This window comes from Bombus vancouverensis, chromosome 5 (assembly GCF_051014615.1).
Source record: "Bombus vancouverensis nearcticus chromosome 5, iyBomVanc1_principal, whole genome shotgun sequence".
Classification (NCBI taxonomy): domain Eukaryota; kingdom Metazoa; phylum Arthropoda; class Insecta; order Hymenoptera; family Apidae; genus Bombus; species Bombus vancouverensis.
This window is the reverse complement of record NC_134915.1, coordinates 13,469,924-13,488,973: the sequence shown is the minus strand read 5'-3', so window position 1 is coordinate 13,488,973 and position 19,050 is coordinate 13,469,924. Positions and strand designations below refer to the sequence as shown.

At 34.3% G+C, this 19,050-nt stretch overlaps 1 protein-coding gene across 7 annotated transcripts in view; it reads right to left on the bottom strand.

Moving 5' to 3' along the window:
• rsh (Rap GTPase activating protein radish) overlaps positions 1-19,050 on the bottom strand; it is a 155,892-nt gene that overhangs the window by 42,626 nt on the left and 94,216 nt on the right. For 4 of the 7 annotated variants that reach the window (XM_033332926.2, XM_076618472.1, XM_076618473.1 and 1 more), the window contains exons 2-10: positions 11,365-11,422; positions 8,115-8,251; positions 7,325-7,762; positions 5,627-5,849; positions 4,528-4,930; positions 3,643-3,784; positions 2,529-2,706; positions 1,881-2,085; positions 1,637-1,748 (exon numbers count right to left, since the gene is read on the bottom strand). In XM_033332926.2, coding sequence (XP_033188817.1) covers positions 1,637-1,748; positions 1,881-2,085; positions 2,529-2,706; positions 3,643-3,784; positions 4,528-4,930; positions 5,627-5,849; positions 7,325-7,762; positions 8,115-8,251; positions 11,365-11,399 — 1,873 coding nt within the window. In that variant the 5' untranslated portion in view covers positions 11,400-11,422. The remainder of the gene's footprint in view (positions 1-1,636; positions 1,749-1,880; positions 2,086-2,528; positions 2,707-3,642; positions 3,785-4,527; positions 4,931-5,626; positions 5,850-7,324; positions 7,763-8,114; positions 8,252-11,364; positions 11,423-19,050) is intronic. The other 3 variants (XM_033332935.2, XM_033332931.2, XM_076618475.1) reach the window with 1 other exon arrangement.

The window sequence follows — 19,050 nt, the reverse complement described above, 5'->3', positions numbered from 1 at the left end:
CCAAGGACAACGGTATCCAGGGCAAGTCCTGCGATTGGACGCGCTTCTAAGGGATCTGATCAGTCGATCGATCCCTCGAAAGATTCCTCGATCATCGTTTGAAGGGCACCACCCATCCTTCTAATGGAAAATCGAAGCTCTCGTCCGGTCAGTAGAACAGCTGGATCCTCCGACAAAATTAGATCTTTTCTAATAGGAATGCAATTTTATTCACGTCGGAATAGACTCGTCGTTAAAGTAAACACAGCGTATAGATGAACAGGTGATCCCTTGAGAGGAGCTTGTCAACACACGATGCTTTTTAGTGAAAACACAGCTTCGTGTCTAGATAATTCAGCAAAATCTCGATCATTCTTGATCCATCCTTTTCCTTGATGTTAGTTTGATGGCACAGAAGATGTTGATCCTTCGAAGGCGTATAAGGATGTTGAATTATTCGATCGTCGATCTGGACAACAAGCCGATCCACGATCACTATGTCCGGTTGGATTGCATGGTTACAAGGGTCACAGAGCTTTTTGCATGCCGTTGATACGACGATGGTGTTTGAGCGTCCAGGACACTAGGATGAAACCAGGAAACACGTCTCGACGCGAGAAGTACACGCACACGCTCGACAAGCAGCAGCTCATCGAGGCTGGTTTCCTCTTCGGCTGGTTGTCGACTGTCATGCACCCAGTGTCACTCCATTGGAACTAGAGTAGCTGGCACCACGCTTGCGTCCACGGAGACGCTGCACGGCGTCGCGACGCCGGCTGGACACGGCGAACGCCGCGCCGTTGCTAAGGCGCATGCTGCCGCTCGATTCCGCTTTACAGAGATATATCGAAGGCGCGAAATTCGAGCGGATTTTTTGGCGCTAGTGGATGATTTCGTGAATCTTCTGCGGGTCTTTCGTGAACCTTATAAGCGCTATGGGTTCCGAACATTGGGATAGAGTTGCGAGGAAAACTGATGGACGTTGAAGCTCCAGATGTGGAGATGAGAAAGGAGATTTAGATTTGAATTTTGATAGCACCTTTGTGAATTTGCCGATCGATTGAGATTTGAGAGGATTCTTAATATATGTGTGATTAGTCATTTCACCGAGCAATACTAAAGCAGAATAATAGTATTTAAGTCGAATTGATAAATTATTTTGGAAATCTTTTATCGCTAATATGGATATATTTTGATATTGCAATGAAATTGACGTAGAAAGTAGGATAATTAATATATTTTTAATTAAATTGATGTCATACATAATTAAAGGTTTAGCAAAATCTTCAAATTATTTAATTTAAGTCCTAAATAAATACGCTTGATCGACAGAAATAAATATGAAAATAAAGAATTTATGATATATAAATAAAGTAACGATTTCATTAGAAACAACAAATATTATGATAAAATAATTGTACATTTTCGTTTGTAATAAGTGGTACCTTTTAAAGGACGTTTGCGTCTGACAATGTACAAACGATACTACTTAACGCGGAGCGGGAGATTTGAAATAATATTGGCCAACAGAAACCATTTATTATCACTCTATTATATATGATTTATATAGAGAAATATTTTTCGTATTTCAGGATACAAGTTTCAAGTTTCCTTCTCACGTGTTGCAATTTACCCAATTATGAAATTTATGACTCACCAGTCTGGGTACTGCTATCGAAAAAGGTGTTCGATGTCTCGACAGACATCGTAGCGAATGTTCCGTCAGTGATTTGAGTCGAACTGTCTCTTCGTCCTTGATATCTTTGAACCTAATAAAAATCAAGAATATGTATTAGCAGGCAAGAATTATTATCCAACAATAATTAAATCAAAGCAATTCTTCAATTTCCAAACAAAAAAGAAACTTTAGTATTTTGCTAATTAATTAATAAAAAACTAACCATTTTTTCGCTCTGAGAGCTCTGTCTTCTAAAATTTCGACATCTTATTGTTTCTTCTGTGGTACTCTGTCGTCGAAAGCCACGAGCAATAAATATCTCGTCTGTTGTCGACTGCCTTCTAGCTATTGGAGCATGTGGTATACCTCCCGGTGCACGAGCACAAGGACTCGGGTCTCTCGAAGAACAAGAGGAGCTATCTGGCGACCTACAACGTAAAATTTTTATTCGTACTAAATTTATATTAAAAACATAGACAAATCACAAAACTTTAATTTATATTTGAAGATATAAGATGTAAATATTCGACTTAATTGCATAAGAAAAACCACAGGAAAAAATAAGACATGGAACAATTGAAAAATATAAAAGAAATTTTTTCTATTCAATTGTATTATTCTAACTTGGAAAAAGAGATAAATTAAGAAGACAAAAATACATTTATATACATTAAATTAAGTCTGGTATTCAAAGTATCATATCAAACTGAAAACAAAAAAAAAAGCAGTGTAGTATTTTATCTTCACAAAAATGTAGCAAAGTTTCCAATGACGCATTTTAAATTCCGTTGCTAATTGTAATTCCTAATCTGTTCTCTATCGATAGAGTCGCATTACTAGCAGCCACCGAGAATCGATAAAATGCAGGTACCTGGGCGGCGACCGACCAGCCATAGACATTGACTGCCTTGTCAACTGAGATCTCTCTCTGATAGGACTGATATCCCTTTTATCGACAGCCCGGTCTGGACTCAGATGGCTCCTCGAGTCCCGACGCCGAGGATATGAAGCAGAATCCGGACTTAACGAATCTTTACGAGCTCTCCGACCTTCAAACATTCCCCATAAAATTCTCTCGTATTATTAATCCTCATACAATTTTACACTATATTGTATTTTACATTATGTTAAAGGAAAGAATAAATTGAAGAAATAATGGAAGGAAGAAAGATGAAGAAGATCGAGATTTTTCGAATAATACGATAGGAACAAGATAAACATGGAAGTTATCGACAGCAGGAAGTGGAGGAAAGACGATATGATTTTTACAACCCTGCTGTGAAGTTTTATGTTTCAATTTTGCTCTCATTTTAACAAACACTATATTTACAAATATAAAATATAAATACACATAACAGAATTCAATCTTCATAATATTTTCGGCCTTCGTCATTAATATTCGAATATTACATTTTAAGCATTATTTAGCTTTTCTTTTTTATTTAGAAATATGAACGTTAAACACGTAAAATATATTTCTCTATCAACTACGATATTTATGTTAATATATTAAAAACTAATCAACTACAGTATCTATCTTAATATACCAAGGAGTAGTAAACTCGTTACCTAACATAATTCATTGCAAAGAAATGTATAGTACAACACATTGTGGTGGTCGAATATTAATGCGAGTCACTGTACGTGCGATCTTGAAACCTAATTAAACAGATTTGAGAAAGGATTTGTTATGTTTTAGGAAAATGTTGAACAGAAACTTGAAACGAGAAATCATGCATATAAAGAAGAATTTGTTCATACTTATTTGAAACTTGAGATATTTTGTAAAAGTACAGTTAGGTCGAGAATTATTGGAAGAATGCAGCAGGGTTAAATGATACATCGTGCACAAAGAGAGAGATACAGGTAGTGTTAAAAGACTGTAATTAGGACATAGATACGTGTATTTATATTTAAAGTTACATTGATAGTTTCATTTGCGAAGGATGAAAGTGGTCGATAATGGTTGATGTTAATGATTGTACCTCCTTCGTCAGTATCCGGTGACAGAGTTGGCTGACTTCCGCGACGATGCCGTGCGGGTGGCATCGACTCGTCTATAGCAGCCGATTGTCGTATTAATCTTGACGCCTTGTTTGGGGAAAGCTCCTTCCCCTTCTGATAGCACTGTAACAGATCGATAATTTAATAATAGAATGTTTCAATATCTAGTTTCTATTTCTACTTTGCAGACGCAGTTAGACAACTAGACGTGTCTGCTATTATTTCATTTAACGTGACGTATCATTTAATACGGATACGTCTGTCAGAGAAGGAAGATTGAAACATAATTTTGTTTTGAGGTTTCTGACAGCATTGAACATATTTCATACGTTATTATGTTGTGCATGCGACAGGATTAATAAATGCATACTCTATTATTAGGTAGTAACATATGAAATGTTCGACTTTGAACGACCTGTGAATTCTATCGAATTTTATCTTTAGTTTGCAATTTCTAACAGTATTATCCATATTTGACACGTCATTATTTCATATAGAAGATTGGATTACTAAATAATTAAATAAATAGTAAATAAACCAAGGATATTAAGTTGTAATGTACGTAATATCCAATTTTTAAACATCCAAAAATTTTACTGAACTATAGAGAAGATATATTTATACATAATAATGTTAAAAGATACAATTCTAAATTATTAAAGACAAAATTATCAGACCTAAAATAATACATAAAGATACATATCTAAAGATAAATATATTTATTAAAAGGAGAAGGAGTTAAAAATATGGCACAACAAAAACGGATATTTGATTTCTGTGTTACGACTTAATAAAAATATTCTAAATTTCAGAAATTTTTCTTAAACTTCCTTCCTACGTGTTAACGAAACTTTTCTATACCTCACCTGAGTAGTGGAGTCTCTTCTAGTGCTAAGCAAAGGATGCGTTGGCGTGTTAACATTTGGCGAACCGACAGGGCTGGAGCTACCGGAAGTGGAAGTTCCGGGAAGCGGAAGGTTACTACCAACTGTCGGTGAAACGCTTGGCGGTGTCACTGATGACATCACGATAGTGGGAGGTGTGATTGATGAGTCGAGAGTTAGATTTCTGCTCTCTGTGGCGTTCTTTGGATCTAAGGTTGACGTGGTTAACGCAACCGACGTGGTCGTTATTGTAGCGATCGTTGACGAGACTGTTGTGGTAGTGGTCGACGTTTTCGACTCAGTACTAGATGTCACGGGTGTCTTGCCTTCGATGCTGCTCGATCGGTCGCTTTTATCCATGGAATTGCGCGCTTCCAAGTGTTCCCTGATTATAAAACGTTACTTTATTAGATTTATGAAATTTGTGTGTTTAAGTTTCATTTAGATTAGTCAAATTATTGGAATTGAAATAATTTAGATTCATCAACAATAATTCTTCAATCCATAAAAATATTCGTGTAAATTACTTCACTCGAAATTTCTTGTAAATAATTTGACTTTTAATGGATACCAAAATGGAAAGTGGATACCTAGTTGTTCAGACTAATCGCGCTATTTAAATTAAATTGAATTTATTTGAATTTATGAATAAAGACTTCAGTCCAAGTTCACTCGATTCATATAAATACTGCATATTATAAAAAGACTAGAATACATTACAATTACATGCGATAGGATAATAGAATATATCTTTGTATTATAAGATAAAAAAATACTCTAAGAATTTGTCTTGCAATTTTCTTGTTAATAATGAACTTTCAGTTCCTCAGGCAAACTACAGTTACATAATAATTATTTTCAGAATAATATATATCTAAAATCAACCTGACTCAAGTACATAACATGTCAGTAGCATTCAAAGCTAACCGTTTCCTTTACTCTACAGGAGATTATTCGGAATCAGCAACAAGGTAATTAAATTCCCTCCTCCAGAATTGCCCCCATCAGAGACAAGTTCGCGTATACGCGTCACAATCGAAACCAGAGAGTCGAATGCGAATGTTAGGTGGACGTCATGTACCTGACAGCATTGCTGGCTGCGCTGTCAGTGCTGGAAGCGCTCGGTCTTTGATCGCTTCTATAATATTTCGTGGGCATCATGCCACTACTACTGTCCACCGATTGCTGTGATTGCTGCGACTGCCTGCGTCTATGACGACTGCAAGTATGCTTTCGCTCTCCTTGGCTTTTGGTTCTTCCACTCTCACCGGAACCGCGTCGAGAACCTCTCGGATCACTGGAGCCTGAAAAATATTTGAATTATTCGACTATTAAAAGAGTTTTCAAAATTAAATAGCTTTATCGTGGATTTTATATTGGGTAAAATTTTATGTTTTGAAACAATCTGCTATAAAGATTTTAATATTATAAGAACTCTATTGTTTTCATTTATTAATGAATTGAAAAACTATTATTTTATTATACATCATTTATTTATACCAGCGCAATTGCACACATTTGGTATTCGAATTAATATTATCAGTGAAATGTTGGGAATAAAAATTCACAAATTATTAGTACTAATAAATTCTCTTGTATAATAGGATCAGCAAAACGAATAAAGTTTCACGAATAACTTATACAAATTAAAAGTTCGACATCTCTATTTGATCAGTGGAACCAACAAATTAAACGATAAGTCAATTCAGTAATGTATTATCTTAGCAAATTATTTGGTAAAGAATCGTACATCAGTAATTAATTGCATCAAGCTAATACTTTTTCCCTTTTTGTAGCGATAGAGATTATAATTGATTTCATAATATTAAATTGATATTATATATCATTATGGAAATAGTACGCGCGTATCAAATAATCGCGTGATTGAGCAATAACCAATACTTTGGGATCAGTATTTGGTTATTCTATTAATGCACACAACATGATCCGCGAAATTGGGTTATTCATAATATTGATAACGTACGATTTTAGACGCATCAACTTTCAACGTTACATAATCAATTTATATAACGGCAACCTAATCCTATATAGTGTATAATGTATAACTATCACCTTAATGTCTATTTATTTATAATAATATTCTCTTTTCAAATTGTCAACATCTCCTCCATCTGTTCAACATCCTTTGTACAATTGATTCGATGTTACGAGTTAGTGAGATTGTACAAGTCGCTAGAACTGATAAATTCTTATATACAAAAGTAGAAGACTGACGATAAAACAAACAGAATTTCATAAATCAATTTTACCTTACTTGTATACATTCTTACATCCTAATCGAAGTAAAATTGTAAATTCATATAATACATTCGTTCTGTCGAACCTATATGGCGTTATAAAACAGATTGGGATCTCGCTCTTTCGAATTCAATAGAATACGAAATTCAGAAATATCGCTCGATCAGAATTAAAGTTACACGATAAAAATAAACAAAGGAACGAACAAAATTAATTTCACGAAAAATCCGTGGTTTTCGTAGTTACTACATTGCGGATATTCATGAACATTCAAATTTTTCTGAATATAATTACATGGAAACTAGGTAAAAATTTGTCTTATCCGCTAAACGTTATAATAAGTATTCCATTTGAAATATTTGATATATTTCTGCGTATTATATGCATTGTAAATTTTACATCTCCAAATTTTCTATAAACGTTTGACAATCTACAATCTAATAATAGGACTCGAAATATAAGGACTCGAGACTTGGTCGGTATGGTAAAGTGAATATTACGGAACATTCGTCCAACTAACCTCGATAAGTAGGCGAAATAACCGTAGGAGGTGGTTGCGCCTGTGGAGTCTCTTTCTTCCCCCACAGCCTGGCAATATCGTTCTTAAGTTCGCTGATCGTCGAATCTTTCCTCGATTTCGTCGACGCCTGGCTTCTAATCCCGCTATCGACTGAGCTTTCGCGTCTCTTGCGCAGTCTTTCCAAATGGCTTGCATCCGTGGTCGTCTGCCTGGACCACGGTAAAGATTTCGCGATATCGGCCAATGTTTCGCGACGATACAATTTATTTCCACGTTCGCTCTTTGCGGAAGCGCCACCGCCGCTCCATTCCCGCAAAATGTCCGTCAACTGCGCCAAGCTGGATCTTCGACGACGCTGATTCGTCGTGGAGGATTCCTGTGGCTCATTCGGCGGCGATATGGACGTGATCTGTGTCGCTGAGTCGCGTCTCCCGGTTCCTGAACGATGACAAATAAATATATAAGGTATTTGTATTTTATGTTTATTTATTTATTTATTTATTTTTTTTTTTAAAGTACGATGATGAATGTATGTTCTTTTTTTTTTAGGGAAAGAAAGAATTGTGATGCGAAGTTTGCTATAGAGAATTTTTTGGATCTAACGACGCAAACGGCGGGTTTTAATGTTATCGATTTCTCACATTTTTATTTTAAGGAATTTTAAGGAATGAAATTACTTTTCAAAAAAAAAAAAAAATCCATAAATCCATCTTCGAAAATAACAAACGTAATACGTTACTTAAGAGAACATTAACTTAAGATGACTTGTGACAGCGGGACGAATACCCACCAAGACGTTGCCTCAAAGTAGATTCCTCCACCTGTTCCCGCACTAGATCGTCCCAGCCGTTTCCTCCTTGCCATACCAGACCAACCTGATGGCTCAGGATCGGTAGGTTACACACGAAACAGATCGCTGTCATGGTCCTGAAATCGAAATGTCACGTATAAGCGCTGATATTTCGTCGGGAGTAGGCGGAATTAACTGAATGTGAAAGGGTGCAACGTTTCAACGATAGAGTTTTACGTGAATCCAGGCCATGCCAACAGAGCGTTTGTGAAGTGACACTCGATCGAGATCGTGGTTTTCTTCGCTACCCTCTACGTGGATCTTTCTAGGATCATTTTCATGCTTGAAAAGTCGCGAGACGCTGTCTCTATCGACCAGAAAAGGAGAACGAAACGAAGATGAAGCGTAATCGAGTTCACTTTTCGAGCAAGCTACTGCGTTCACGATACTACTGAAAGTTCTCGCAGAAGGTTGATGGAATTTACATCGATAAGGGTTCCTTTTGTTTTTTCCTTGATATTGGAATTTTTTTCATTGATTTTTAGACTAATGATTCGAACAGTAGAAATTTAGAATGTTGATAACGTGTTTAATGTTTCATTTGTATATTTCAATTTCTGCATTTGACGAAACAGTCTGCGTTTTTTACATTTTGAATGTAATTAGTTGTTTGGGTTGAATACTACGATCTTAAGATAGAATATTATTCGGATTTTATGTAAATTAAATTTCAAACATTTTAAATAAAATACGATACACCACAAAATCGGGGGACCATTAAATTTTGTCCGAAAAATTATCGATCTTTCAACTGTTGTAGCTTCGTGAAAAAAAGCTCTTGAAACAGCACACACACGAGGTCGTTTCAAGAGGCGAAGTTTTTACTTTCACATCCCTGCATCGAAGTTTTTCAAAGAAGTTATATCAGAAAACGGATAGGAAAACTGAAGATCCGTTTTTCTTTTTTAAACTTTACAGACTCAAATGGATCTACGGAGTTGAAGCAATTTTTCCGTCTTTCATTTTAGAAACATAAAAACATTATTGCAACGAACAAATTAAAATAAACTACAAACATAATCATTCGTTTCGCAGAAAATTTACAATTCTGAAAATTCCTAAAATTAGAATATTCATCTTTAATCTCCATCAACTTCCTGCTCGACCGACTCTTACTTACTGATCAACAAATAATACTTCTACGATACTTGTCACGTGGTAACTTACAGCAACGTTATAAACATAAAGCGAAAAATCCGAGTAGGAGCGCGTCTGAAAGCAGATTTAATCAGCGGGACACGCTCCTGCTCGTTTCTTTTGGAAAATACTCCCGGTTTACGGATGTGCCACGAAAACGGTCGCTAAATGGAGCAACGCTCCAACAATATGGAGGTACAATGACGCAAATGTGTAACTACAGAGCTGGCGTTCACGCAGCCAGCGTCATACCAAAAGCGTGGATGCAGCGGAAACCAGATATATCGTAGACGTTTTATGCACATGTGTACTCTTGTATCTAGTCCGTGCACAGGAACAAATTTTTAAGCAGATAAAGAACAATTCATAATGGTACAATAAGTTGAAAATATGTAATATGTTTTTGAGGAAAATCGTGTTGAAAATGGCGAGAATAGACAGTAGCTAATGGTTACTGAGTATGGTTCAATTTGCAGTTCTAACTAAGAAAAAAAGATATATTCATTTCAAAAATCGTATTACAATGATCTATTTTATCTTATATTTATATATTGTAGTTAATTTATGAAAGTTTACAGTGATCGTAAGAAGAAGATTTGAAGGCTTAAAAAGTTACCAAAATGATCGAAAATAAAAAGAGGAGTTCGTTATTACTGATAGAAAGTATTTTAGTCATTGGAGATATCGTAATCCTTCTAATTTAATGTGACGTTTGCAGAGGAAATTCGTAACATGGAAATTTATACCTTCATAGATTTGTTTTATTCTCTAGATCCTCTTGCAGATACAATTGAACTAATATTATTGATGAAATTTTAATAATCACGGATTACAAATGATTAGTATTAATAAATCTCTTCGTGTAACAGCAACAAGATTTCTAATAAAGCAAATGTAGCTTTTCAAGTAAGTTATTATAGTTGGAAGTAATCTGATTTTCTGGTAATTTTGATGGAGTTACAAAAAGATGTATAATCCATGAATTGTCACTGATATCGTTAATCGGAAAATTATACAAAAGAACTCTAGCAATTTTGAACGTTTGTTATCGTATGAATACGTTCAAGTGGATATTGAACTATTTCGAGACGGAGATTGAATTTTTCTATTTGCGCTCTTAGTTTAATAGAATTGAAAGAATCTTTGGACAGCAAAGAAAACACTGCTTTTACGTCAAAGTTTTCTGTTTTATAGAATTCTGGAGTTGAGCACATTTTGCTATTGTTCTCTTTTAACTTGCACCAAAGCTTGCCATAACCATTCTGTGAGCATTCTATAAGCCCGCTAAAGTAAGTACGTTATCGGATTTAGAAAATGTTGCACGATCTCCATGCAAACGGGATATTCTCTCAAGCATTTTATACAATTCCCAAGAATATTCTACCGATATTTTATCGAGTTTTCCTTTTTTTGAGCAATTATATAAAATAATATTAAACAACTAGCGATACCAGTAATAATATTAATAAATTGACTAGTTACAACTTCTTTCCTACGATTTTACAATTTCTTTGTCGGAGAAAAAAATCAGACGATCTATAATTTATAAAATTTCGTTTATTTCATTGCCGAAACTGTCATTGATATGGAAGAGAATTTTTCAATGCTAAGAACCTTCGATTTGTAAAATTTCATGCCTCGGACAAAGTGCATTTTACTCAGAACCATTCACGAAAGAATAATCTTTGAAATGAATTTTTTAAGTGAAAATAACAACATAGGTCAGACTGAATCATATTTTTATGCGATGCAAGTCTAAAACGTTAGACACAACTTTCGTCTAAAATACAGTTTACAGATTTTCCCCTTAATTGTACCTGGAAAAAATCATTCTATCTGTACCGCATCCTGTGCACGATTATTAAAATACTATACAGAAGAAAAGGAAATGAAAGAGAAAGATAGAGAAAGATAGAGAAAGAGCGAAATATATAAAATATAGGCGCGTGTCTGCCCTCGTATCGATCAGCGTATTAATAAAACTGTCAGAAAACGATTCTCAAAAACGAGAACAAATCTGTATTAAATTCTGTATCTGGTCTGACGATTCGACCTGTAATGTCGAAGTCTGGGGTTCTGCAACGACATCGCATGGCAAGGATCTGGCCGACCTGCAAAAGATACATACACACAAAAATAGTTTTTCTTCTCCTCTTTCCACGAAGTCCTTCGAAACCTACAATGGAAATATGGTTGTACAGAAGTAATGAGTCTCCACGACACCTCGTGTCCCACGTAAACCACGTCACTCGCATCGATAAATAGCCTGTTTATTTGGAAAACCTACTTTCTAAAATAAATAGCCTGTTTGTTTCGAAAACCTGTTCCATTACCATCGATGGAACAGCCACAGATAATGGACGAATAACATGGTATTTGTATTAGTAAATAAAATGCTAAGAAATTGCTACCTTTGTATAATACAGTTATGGTACTTCAATTGCATACAATTCTATCAAACTCTCTTTGTTACAGATTTATGTAAAGCTTCTTATTTTCGCAATTGTTAAGAATATTATCTATTTTGTTTGAGGATAATCTAATAGAAATAATCGATGATCCTAATTCTAACATAATAAACGACTCATAATGTGCATTCCCCTCCATCGTTTTTTATCAAATAATACAAAGACAAAATTTCTCCCAAAATTATAAAACGCAATCTACTACTACTATCGTTATATGCTTATGCTAAGTATCTTGCAACTTTTATACACATTCTGAAATTGGCTTCAAAGACCAATTTTATCACGATAGTCCTGTTCTTGATAATTTCAAGATATTTTATGTAGCGTAGGTATACGATATAAGTAGACATAAAAGTTTCTTATGGTAAATGTTCGAGTATTTTAACCACTGTAAGTAACGTTTCTTTAATATCATTGAAAATGTAACACTTAGAAGCAGACCAACCTATTACAGAATTTAATATCATATTGTTAAACAAAGACCTCGAAAGGATTAAAGCAAGTGATTCATAACAACTGGCTGACACGGCAGTGTAAATCTCCTTAGGCCAAACCCTCTATTAATCTTTCGAATTTATAATTTACTCAGAACGTTCATAATTCAGCAAGCAGTGACGCAAGGGTGTCGTGTAATATTCTCATGGAGTGAAGAGAAAGGACGATTTATGTAACCTTGGGGTTTCGTCGTGGGACTTTCTACCCAAGGTCAACGGAACTTTGAAATGAATACGAATTCCACTGCATGCTTAGTCTCGTCTACCCTCGCCACTGCAAACCAAAAAACTTTAAGGATTTATGAAAATATAGCGGACACCGTGCCATGTGAATTTCTCAACCACGTCAAAGTTTCTAACTCGAAGTTATTCGTTGCTTTGCGTTATCCTTCCATCAATCCTTTTCTCAGTTTTTTAGCCAGCCACTGGTTTTCCATATTAATGCCACAATCTGTTTGGTGTGTAAAGTGTTCCATAAAAAATTCATGAGTTTCAAATTTGCGTTAGGATAAGAGTGTTGGAAATATTTTATTAAGAATAATACTTTTTTCAGAGAGATCCTTTTGTTTGAAGGATTTGCAATACGAATTCCTGTAGTATAATCTTTCTCATGTATGTATTTGATGAAGAACACGTAGTATAATAATTGAATTATTATTAACGATTGTAATAATACGATAAAATTTTGTTAAAAATAATCGAGGTGTTGTCGATGATAAAAATATTCGATACATAGATTTTGCTTTGGTTTCACGCGGTAGAAAGGGCTTTAATATTTTTGAAAAATCTTCCTTTGTCCTTTTTACATTTCCCTGGAACTTAAGAAATTTCCTGACGACAAAGAATAGGATTCGATGAAAAATAGTCCGAAGAATCAATAATAAAAGTAAGATACTTTTGTATTTCCTAATTTTATGTTTGATATTGCAACGTGCTCTACAATTTACCTAAGGAACCCATCCTATTTTAAAAGAGTATTGTGTAATATCTGCAACGAACTTTTAACGAAATAAGGTTAATTATCATAATTATAAAGCAAGATTCGTTGTTTCTGTGATTGAAACAAGTTCCACGATAATTGCTAACATACTTGTTAAACTCAAACAGACTGAAATTAGAATCTGTTTATCCCGTCTTTGCGAAATGTGAATGTTGATAGCAATCGAAAAAATTGATTTATTCGTTCCAGCATAAAAAAAAGCATCATCGGAGGCTGTTGTACTGGAAAGGCTTTGGAGCAGGAAGGTAGAATAACTTCTAGACAAGATGCACCCTACCAAGCTGGCTATAAATCACTGGCTCTCGAGCCACAGTTAAAAATAGTCCTCGAGACAAGACAAAAGGCGATGTTTTGCTTGTAATATAGGGGTTTGTAGTACTTTGCTTTTCAAAGTGTATCAGGCAGGCAAAACATTAAATATGTAAAACACAGCATAAAAATAATTTGATGCTAGTTTGTTCTTACAAAGAGTAGTTTGTAAAATAAATCAGAAGACAGTTAGATTTAATTTTCGTACGAATTTTAAACATATTCTTCAAATTGTTAAAAATACAAATTAATAAAACGTAGAAAACATTTTTTTTTTAATTATACAAAATTATACTGCAATTCATTATGTTATATGTATTTATTCTACGTGGCAACATAAAGGTTAAGCATTTTTTAGTAATAGCATTTGTCTAATGCTTCATCTCTCATTTTACTTATCTTATAGTTTATTGTTTGAAATAATATGAACTTCAACAGGAACAATATGAATAAGAACAATGTGATTTATTTAATAAAGTATTCTAGATATTATTAGGACATTCAAATATTCTATAAACTGTTCTATAAACTGTATACAAATTATTATTAATTGTTATCCTTTCTTAAAGCTGTACCGCAGCTTTATTATTTCAAAAGTAAAATTAATTAATACGTACGATCATCTTCTCGTCTATAAAGAAGATTATAATTAAAATAATTCACAACCTTCAGTAATTCAAACTTGGATCCTTGCCGCTTAATTTTTATTCCTGTGAATATATTTAAGCTACGATCCCATTTACAAGAGATATCAACTTTTACATTGAAACAACGACTTGTTTCAGAAGCTAGTAGTCGTTAAAAATTATCTTAGACACAGGAAATGCAAACTAAATAGTAACAACAGATGGAACGAAACACTAATGTAATCCCAAACTTCCAATTCACATCATAATACAGCCAACAACTTGCAACAATTCCATCCAAGATCCCACTAAGAGTATTCAACATGCCTCTTTTGTAAACCGACCGTGTAACACATTTACAAACTTTCTTATTCAAACCAATGTTTCAGGGCAAAGTTTTCCAGTAACGTTTAATTTGCAAAATTTATCTTACAAGTTATCTGAATTTTCCTACATAATAATTTAATGACAGGTAGTGATAATTTCTTGACAAGTAACAGATTGCAGAAATCCGTGCTATGTAAATAATTCTCGCAGTTTTACAATATTTATTACATTATACCCTGCAGAGTTTGGAAATTTCCAGAAGCGTTAGTCGCTACTGCGAAAATTTATTTGAAATTCCCGAGAACCAATTATCAAATTATACTCAGGAAACTGCTTTAATCTACCCCTCGGATTCTGCTTCCTTTTCCCACCCCTTTTGTTGATGACCGGTCGAATTAGCATACGACCGGATTTAAAATTGCCCTACTCACGATTCTCCCTTAAGAGAATCCGCGTGGTCGGCTCCCTTTACGGATCATCGTTTCATATTCCAACCTACGCCGGCCTTGGTAAACGCAATTAACGCGTGAACGTAATTCAGTTAGTCTGAAATCAGTTAAAAATCAATCTCGTTGGAAGAATGCGCTCGAGCGTGCGCACGAACCTCGAAATTTCGCATCGTTCAATATCGTCGTTCATTTTCTATGTTTACATCGATGATATTTAAGTCAGACGTGGGATTATAGGATGTGGGCTGATCGGACACAGATTTGAAAGTTTTTTTAAATAGCTTTTGCATAGCTTTGTAGGGGCTTTTTAAAAGTACCGAATTACGTCAACCTTTCGAAGATTTAATAAAATAAATAAATGTTGGCAAATGAATATTAAGATGTAAATGCACACAATATTAAACAAAGGTAATAATGAAAACGATCTGTCCACCTATTTTAAAGATAATGTTAAAGCCGCGACTTACATAGCGTATGTATTACAACTTTCGAACACTAAAATTCTACTAAATACAGATAATAAAAAAGATACAAGAAGATATACAAAAATATGCAAAATAAGGTACTTACTGTCATACGATATTTAATACACAAAAGAATTTTTATAGAAATTCCACTTCTTTAATTATATTTCCAAAATTATATAATCGTGTAAAAATCCATTAGTCTGTATACAATAATTCAACTAAAAAATTTTTAATTCGCAACTTGCGAAATTTTGCTCGAATTATACGAACTGGTAGGCAGGAAGCTGTAAACAGCTTTTTAATAAACACGACACGGATTGCAATAATTTGGCCGTGATATGACATCGTATAGCGGTTTGCATTAACAGCTGGTGGAACGTCCACGTGTCAGACGATGAATATATTCGACATTTCACGGCACGACATTAATTCTGCTGCTGATGCTCGTCCATTCGTTGAACATTACACAAACGCGTTGTTTGGTATCGAACGATCGATCGCTACGGTCGAGCTACAATTTTTTAAACCACGTATCTCTTTCAATTGACAAATAAACGACAAGTGATGAACTCGAGCGATTGCCTAATTTGTCATGATTCTGTCATCCTACACTGATTGTATTATCGTCATCCAACATTGATTATATTGTCTAGTCTGAGAGGTGTCAATTAGTTTTCGATCAGATTTTATACTTAGAATACTTTAGAATTACTATACTTTTCTTTTATCAGAATTAACGAGAGAAAAGTTTTCTCTATGTTTTCTTACGTCGAATATCTGTGTGTATTTTTTACAAGAATTATGTGCTTAATTCTTTTTCTGTTAGAATAAGACATACCTTTGAAGCTTTGATTTTTCTTATAATTATACGATTGGTATGGTTAACGATCAAAAAATGTTAAACATGGAAGCTTCTAAAAGTGACCTCAGAAAACGAGAATCTATTTCTTCGAGGTAGTGAAAATTTGTTTCCCGACGCGACGGACACTACGTGATTGCATTTTTGTAGAAATAAACGATATTTCCGCGGAACCGTTACAGCAGGATATTTTCTCTCTGCTAAATTGCAAGACTTGTTTGCATCTCCGCTGACTAGCTCCACGGCTTAATAAAATCCATCCTCGAAAGTAATCTGGAAAGTGTCTCGTCTAACATCGTTCGAAAAAACTCATCTACAGAGATAGATAGATCAAGAGAGAACGAAAACAGCACGCAGTTTCTGGTATTTTCAGACGGATCCTCGCGAGTTTCTTTCGAGGTCAGACTGACGATCGAATAGATGAAATTAACCCCTTCGCGCGCAAGAAACTGGGTAACGTACAGTAAAACATCCGAGTGAGTGAGCTTTATTTTACGGGAAAAAGTGTATCTTGAACGTGCAACTTTGAAGAAAAGAGTTTCGTACAGATTCGTTTGTTCTTAAAAAAAGATTAGATTAAACTTCCTCGATGTTTCCTCAATGGAAAATTATGAATCGTGCTATTTTATTAATCATTTACATTTATTTATTATTAATTATGTTCTAGTATTTTATATGAATGTTGCAATCTCATTTGAAATTTTTCCTGCCATGATAATTACCTTCGTCAAAGTTTTCTCCCAATTTCGAAATTTAAGAATATTTGTAAATCTCTCCACAAAAGTTTATCAACGAGACATTATGAATCTTTGTATTTTTGGAATTATTTCCATGCATTTTATCATCTAAGAAATGAAGCTTTAGAGATGCCAAACTTGTCAATTCATCAACGTTGTTAGAAAATTTCTTGTTCAAGTGTTTTCGTTTCTTTTGCGTAACATTTTATGAATTTTTGATCATATCTATCGAAACAATAGTCGATGTGGACAAAGCTGGTGAGCCACAAGTGGCTCTTAAATCCGAGGGACAAAGCTAATAAAACATTTTCGAAATTATTTTACGGCCTACTTTATTTTTACGACCGGCCATCATTTTCGACAAATAAGGACACAAGTAGCCGACCATTTTATTCATCGAGTCATTACCATAAAAAGTAGCAAGGTAATTCCAGCAGACTTCTGTCTTCGAATTATCAAACTTCCTCCCGAATTAATCCTTTGAGGATATCTTTTCTCAATAACCACGCTGTGTTTTATCGAATATTCTCTAATAATAAATTCACCTATTCGATTCATGTAGTCAACGAACTCGAATTTCACACTCTTTTCTCGAAAACATTTTTCCATAGGACATTCTTATCTATTTTATTGAAATTTCCGTTCGATGTAGAATACCTTTTCATTTAAGTGTATCATCTTACATAAAGTATCTTGTATACTAGTATGTGACAGTACTATTCAGAGAAGATTGATTGTATTCTAAGAGGAGATCTAAATGACCGTGAAAATGAATCTGTCCGTGCGGTTACTCTCAATGGAACTCCTTCGAGAATCGTGGAGCATGTTGTTGTATAATTTCATTCTACCGCACATTCCAGCAAAGTACGTTAAATTGTTTACTAGCTAGACGCGTGTGCTGTGAGGTTTCAGATAGTTACGAAATAAGACCAGATGAATTTGCCGCAATTGCATAAGCGTTCGCAGGTGTAGGCGAAGAACAATGAAATCCATGGATTCGAAGGAATTCTGATGGACGACGAACGCCAACTCTGTCGCAAAATCTCTATTAATGTCGGAATTATTTCGTCGACTTGCTCGTAAGATAATTAAGCTTGACAAGTTGGTGCGAATATAGACAAATAATTTAAAATAAAAGTTAATGAACATACTTGTATAATATCTGCTTATACAATTTGCAAATTTCTTTTATTATTAAATCGTCACTAATTCATATTTATATGAATATAATTCAAAAATGGAACTTAAGTAGAATATTGTTCTACCTATTAAACATTGCCATCTTCAAATTTCTCTTAAATACATAAAAATCCGCAGTCTAGTTATTACATATATATGTTAGATGTAAATAGAAAGTAAATTAATACATTTTATAATATTTACAGATTGGTATTGTTACAAATTGTTTATTATACATAATACAAAATTAGTTGTGAATATGTTATAGTAAACACAATGGAAATTAATTTCCACAAAGAATAAAGTGAACTTTTTCCGAATTAATAACTATATAATAACATTTGTATAGAAGGAAATGTAATTATTTATTAAAAAAAAAATTGTCTCCTGTGAGTATGTTCTTATATGAAAAAATTATTGTTTCTTTTGTTAGAATATTAACAAGCTTCCAAAGTAAAATGCTGCGATAGAATGTTATTGTCTCTGGTACATTTGTCCGAAAATTTTAGCGGGCGGCGAATATTCAGGTGATTCCATTCGCCGTGACGTCAATTGACACGAAGCGGATTAACCAATCAGCTGGCAGTGTTCCACTTCCAGTACACTCAATAAATTTTCATTTACGTGTGTGCACTACTGCTCACTCTATCGAAAATCTACTGAAAATCCACGAAAATCCGCTCGTTTCTCTGTAATACGTCGCTATATCAACATCCAGCCACGCCATATAGTACTAAAGGATATCTTTATGTATCAGTATCGTGATGAGTTACTTTGATTAGCCTTGTTTCCAAGTCACAGTACCACCAGAAAATTCAAACATG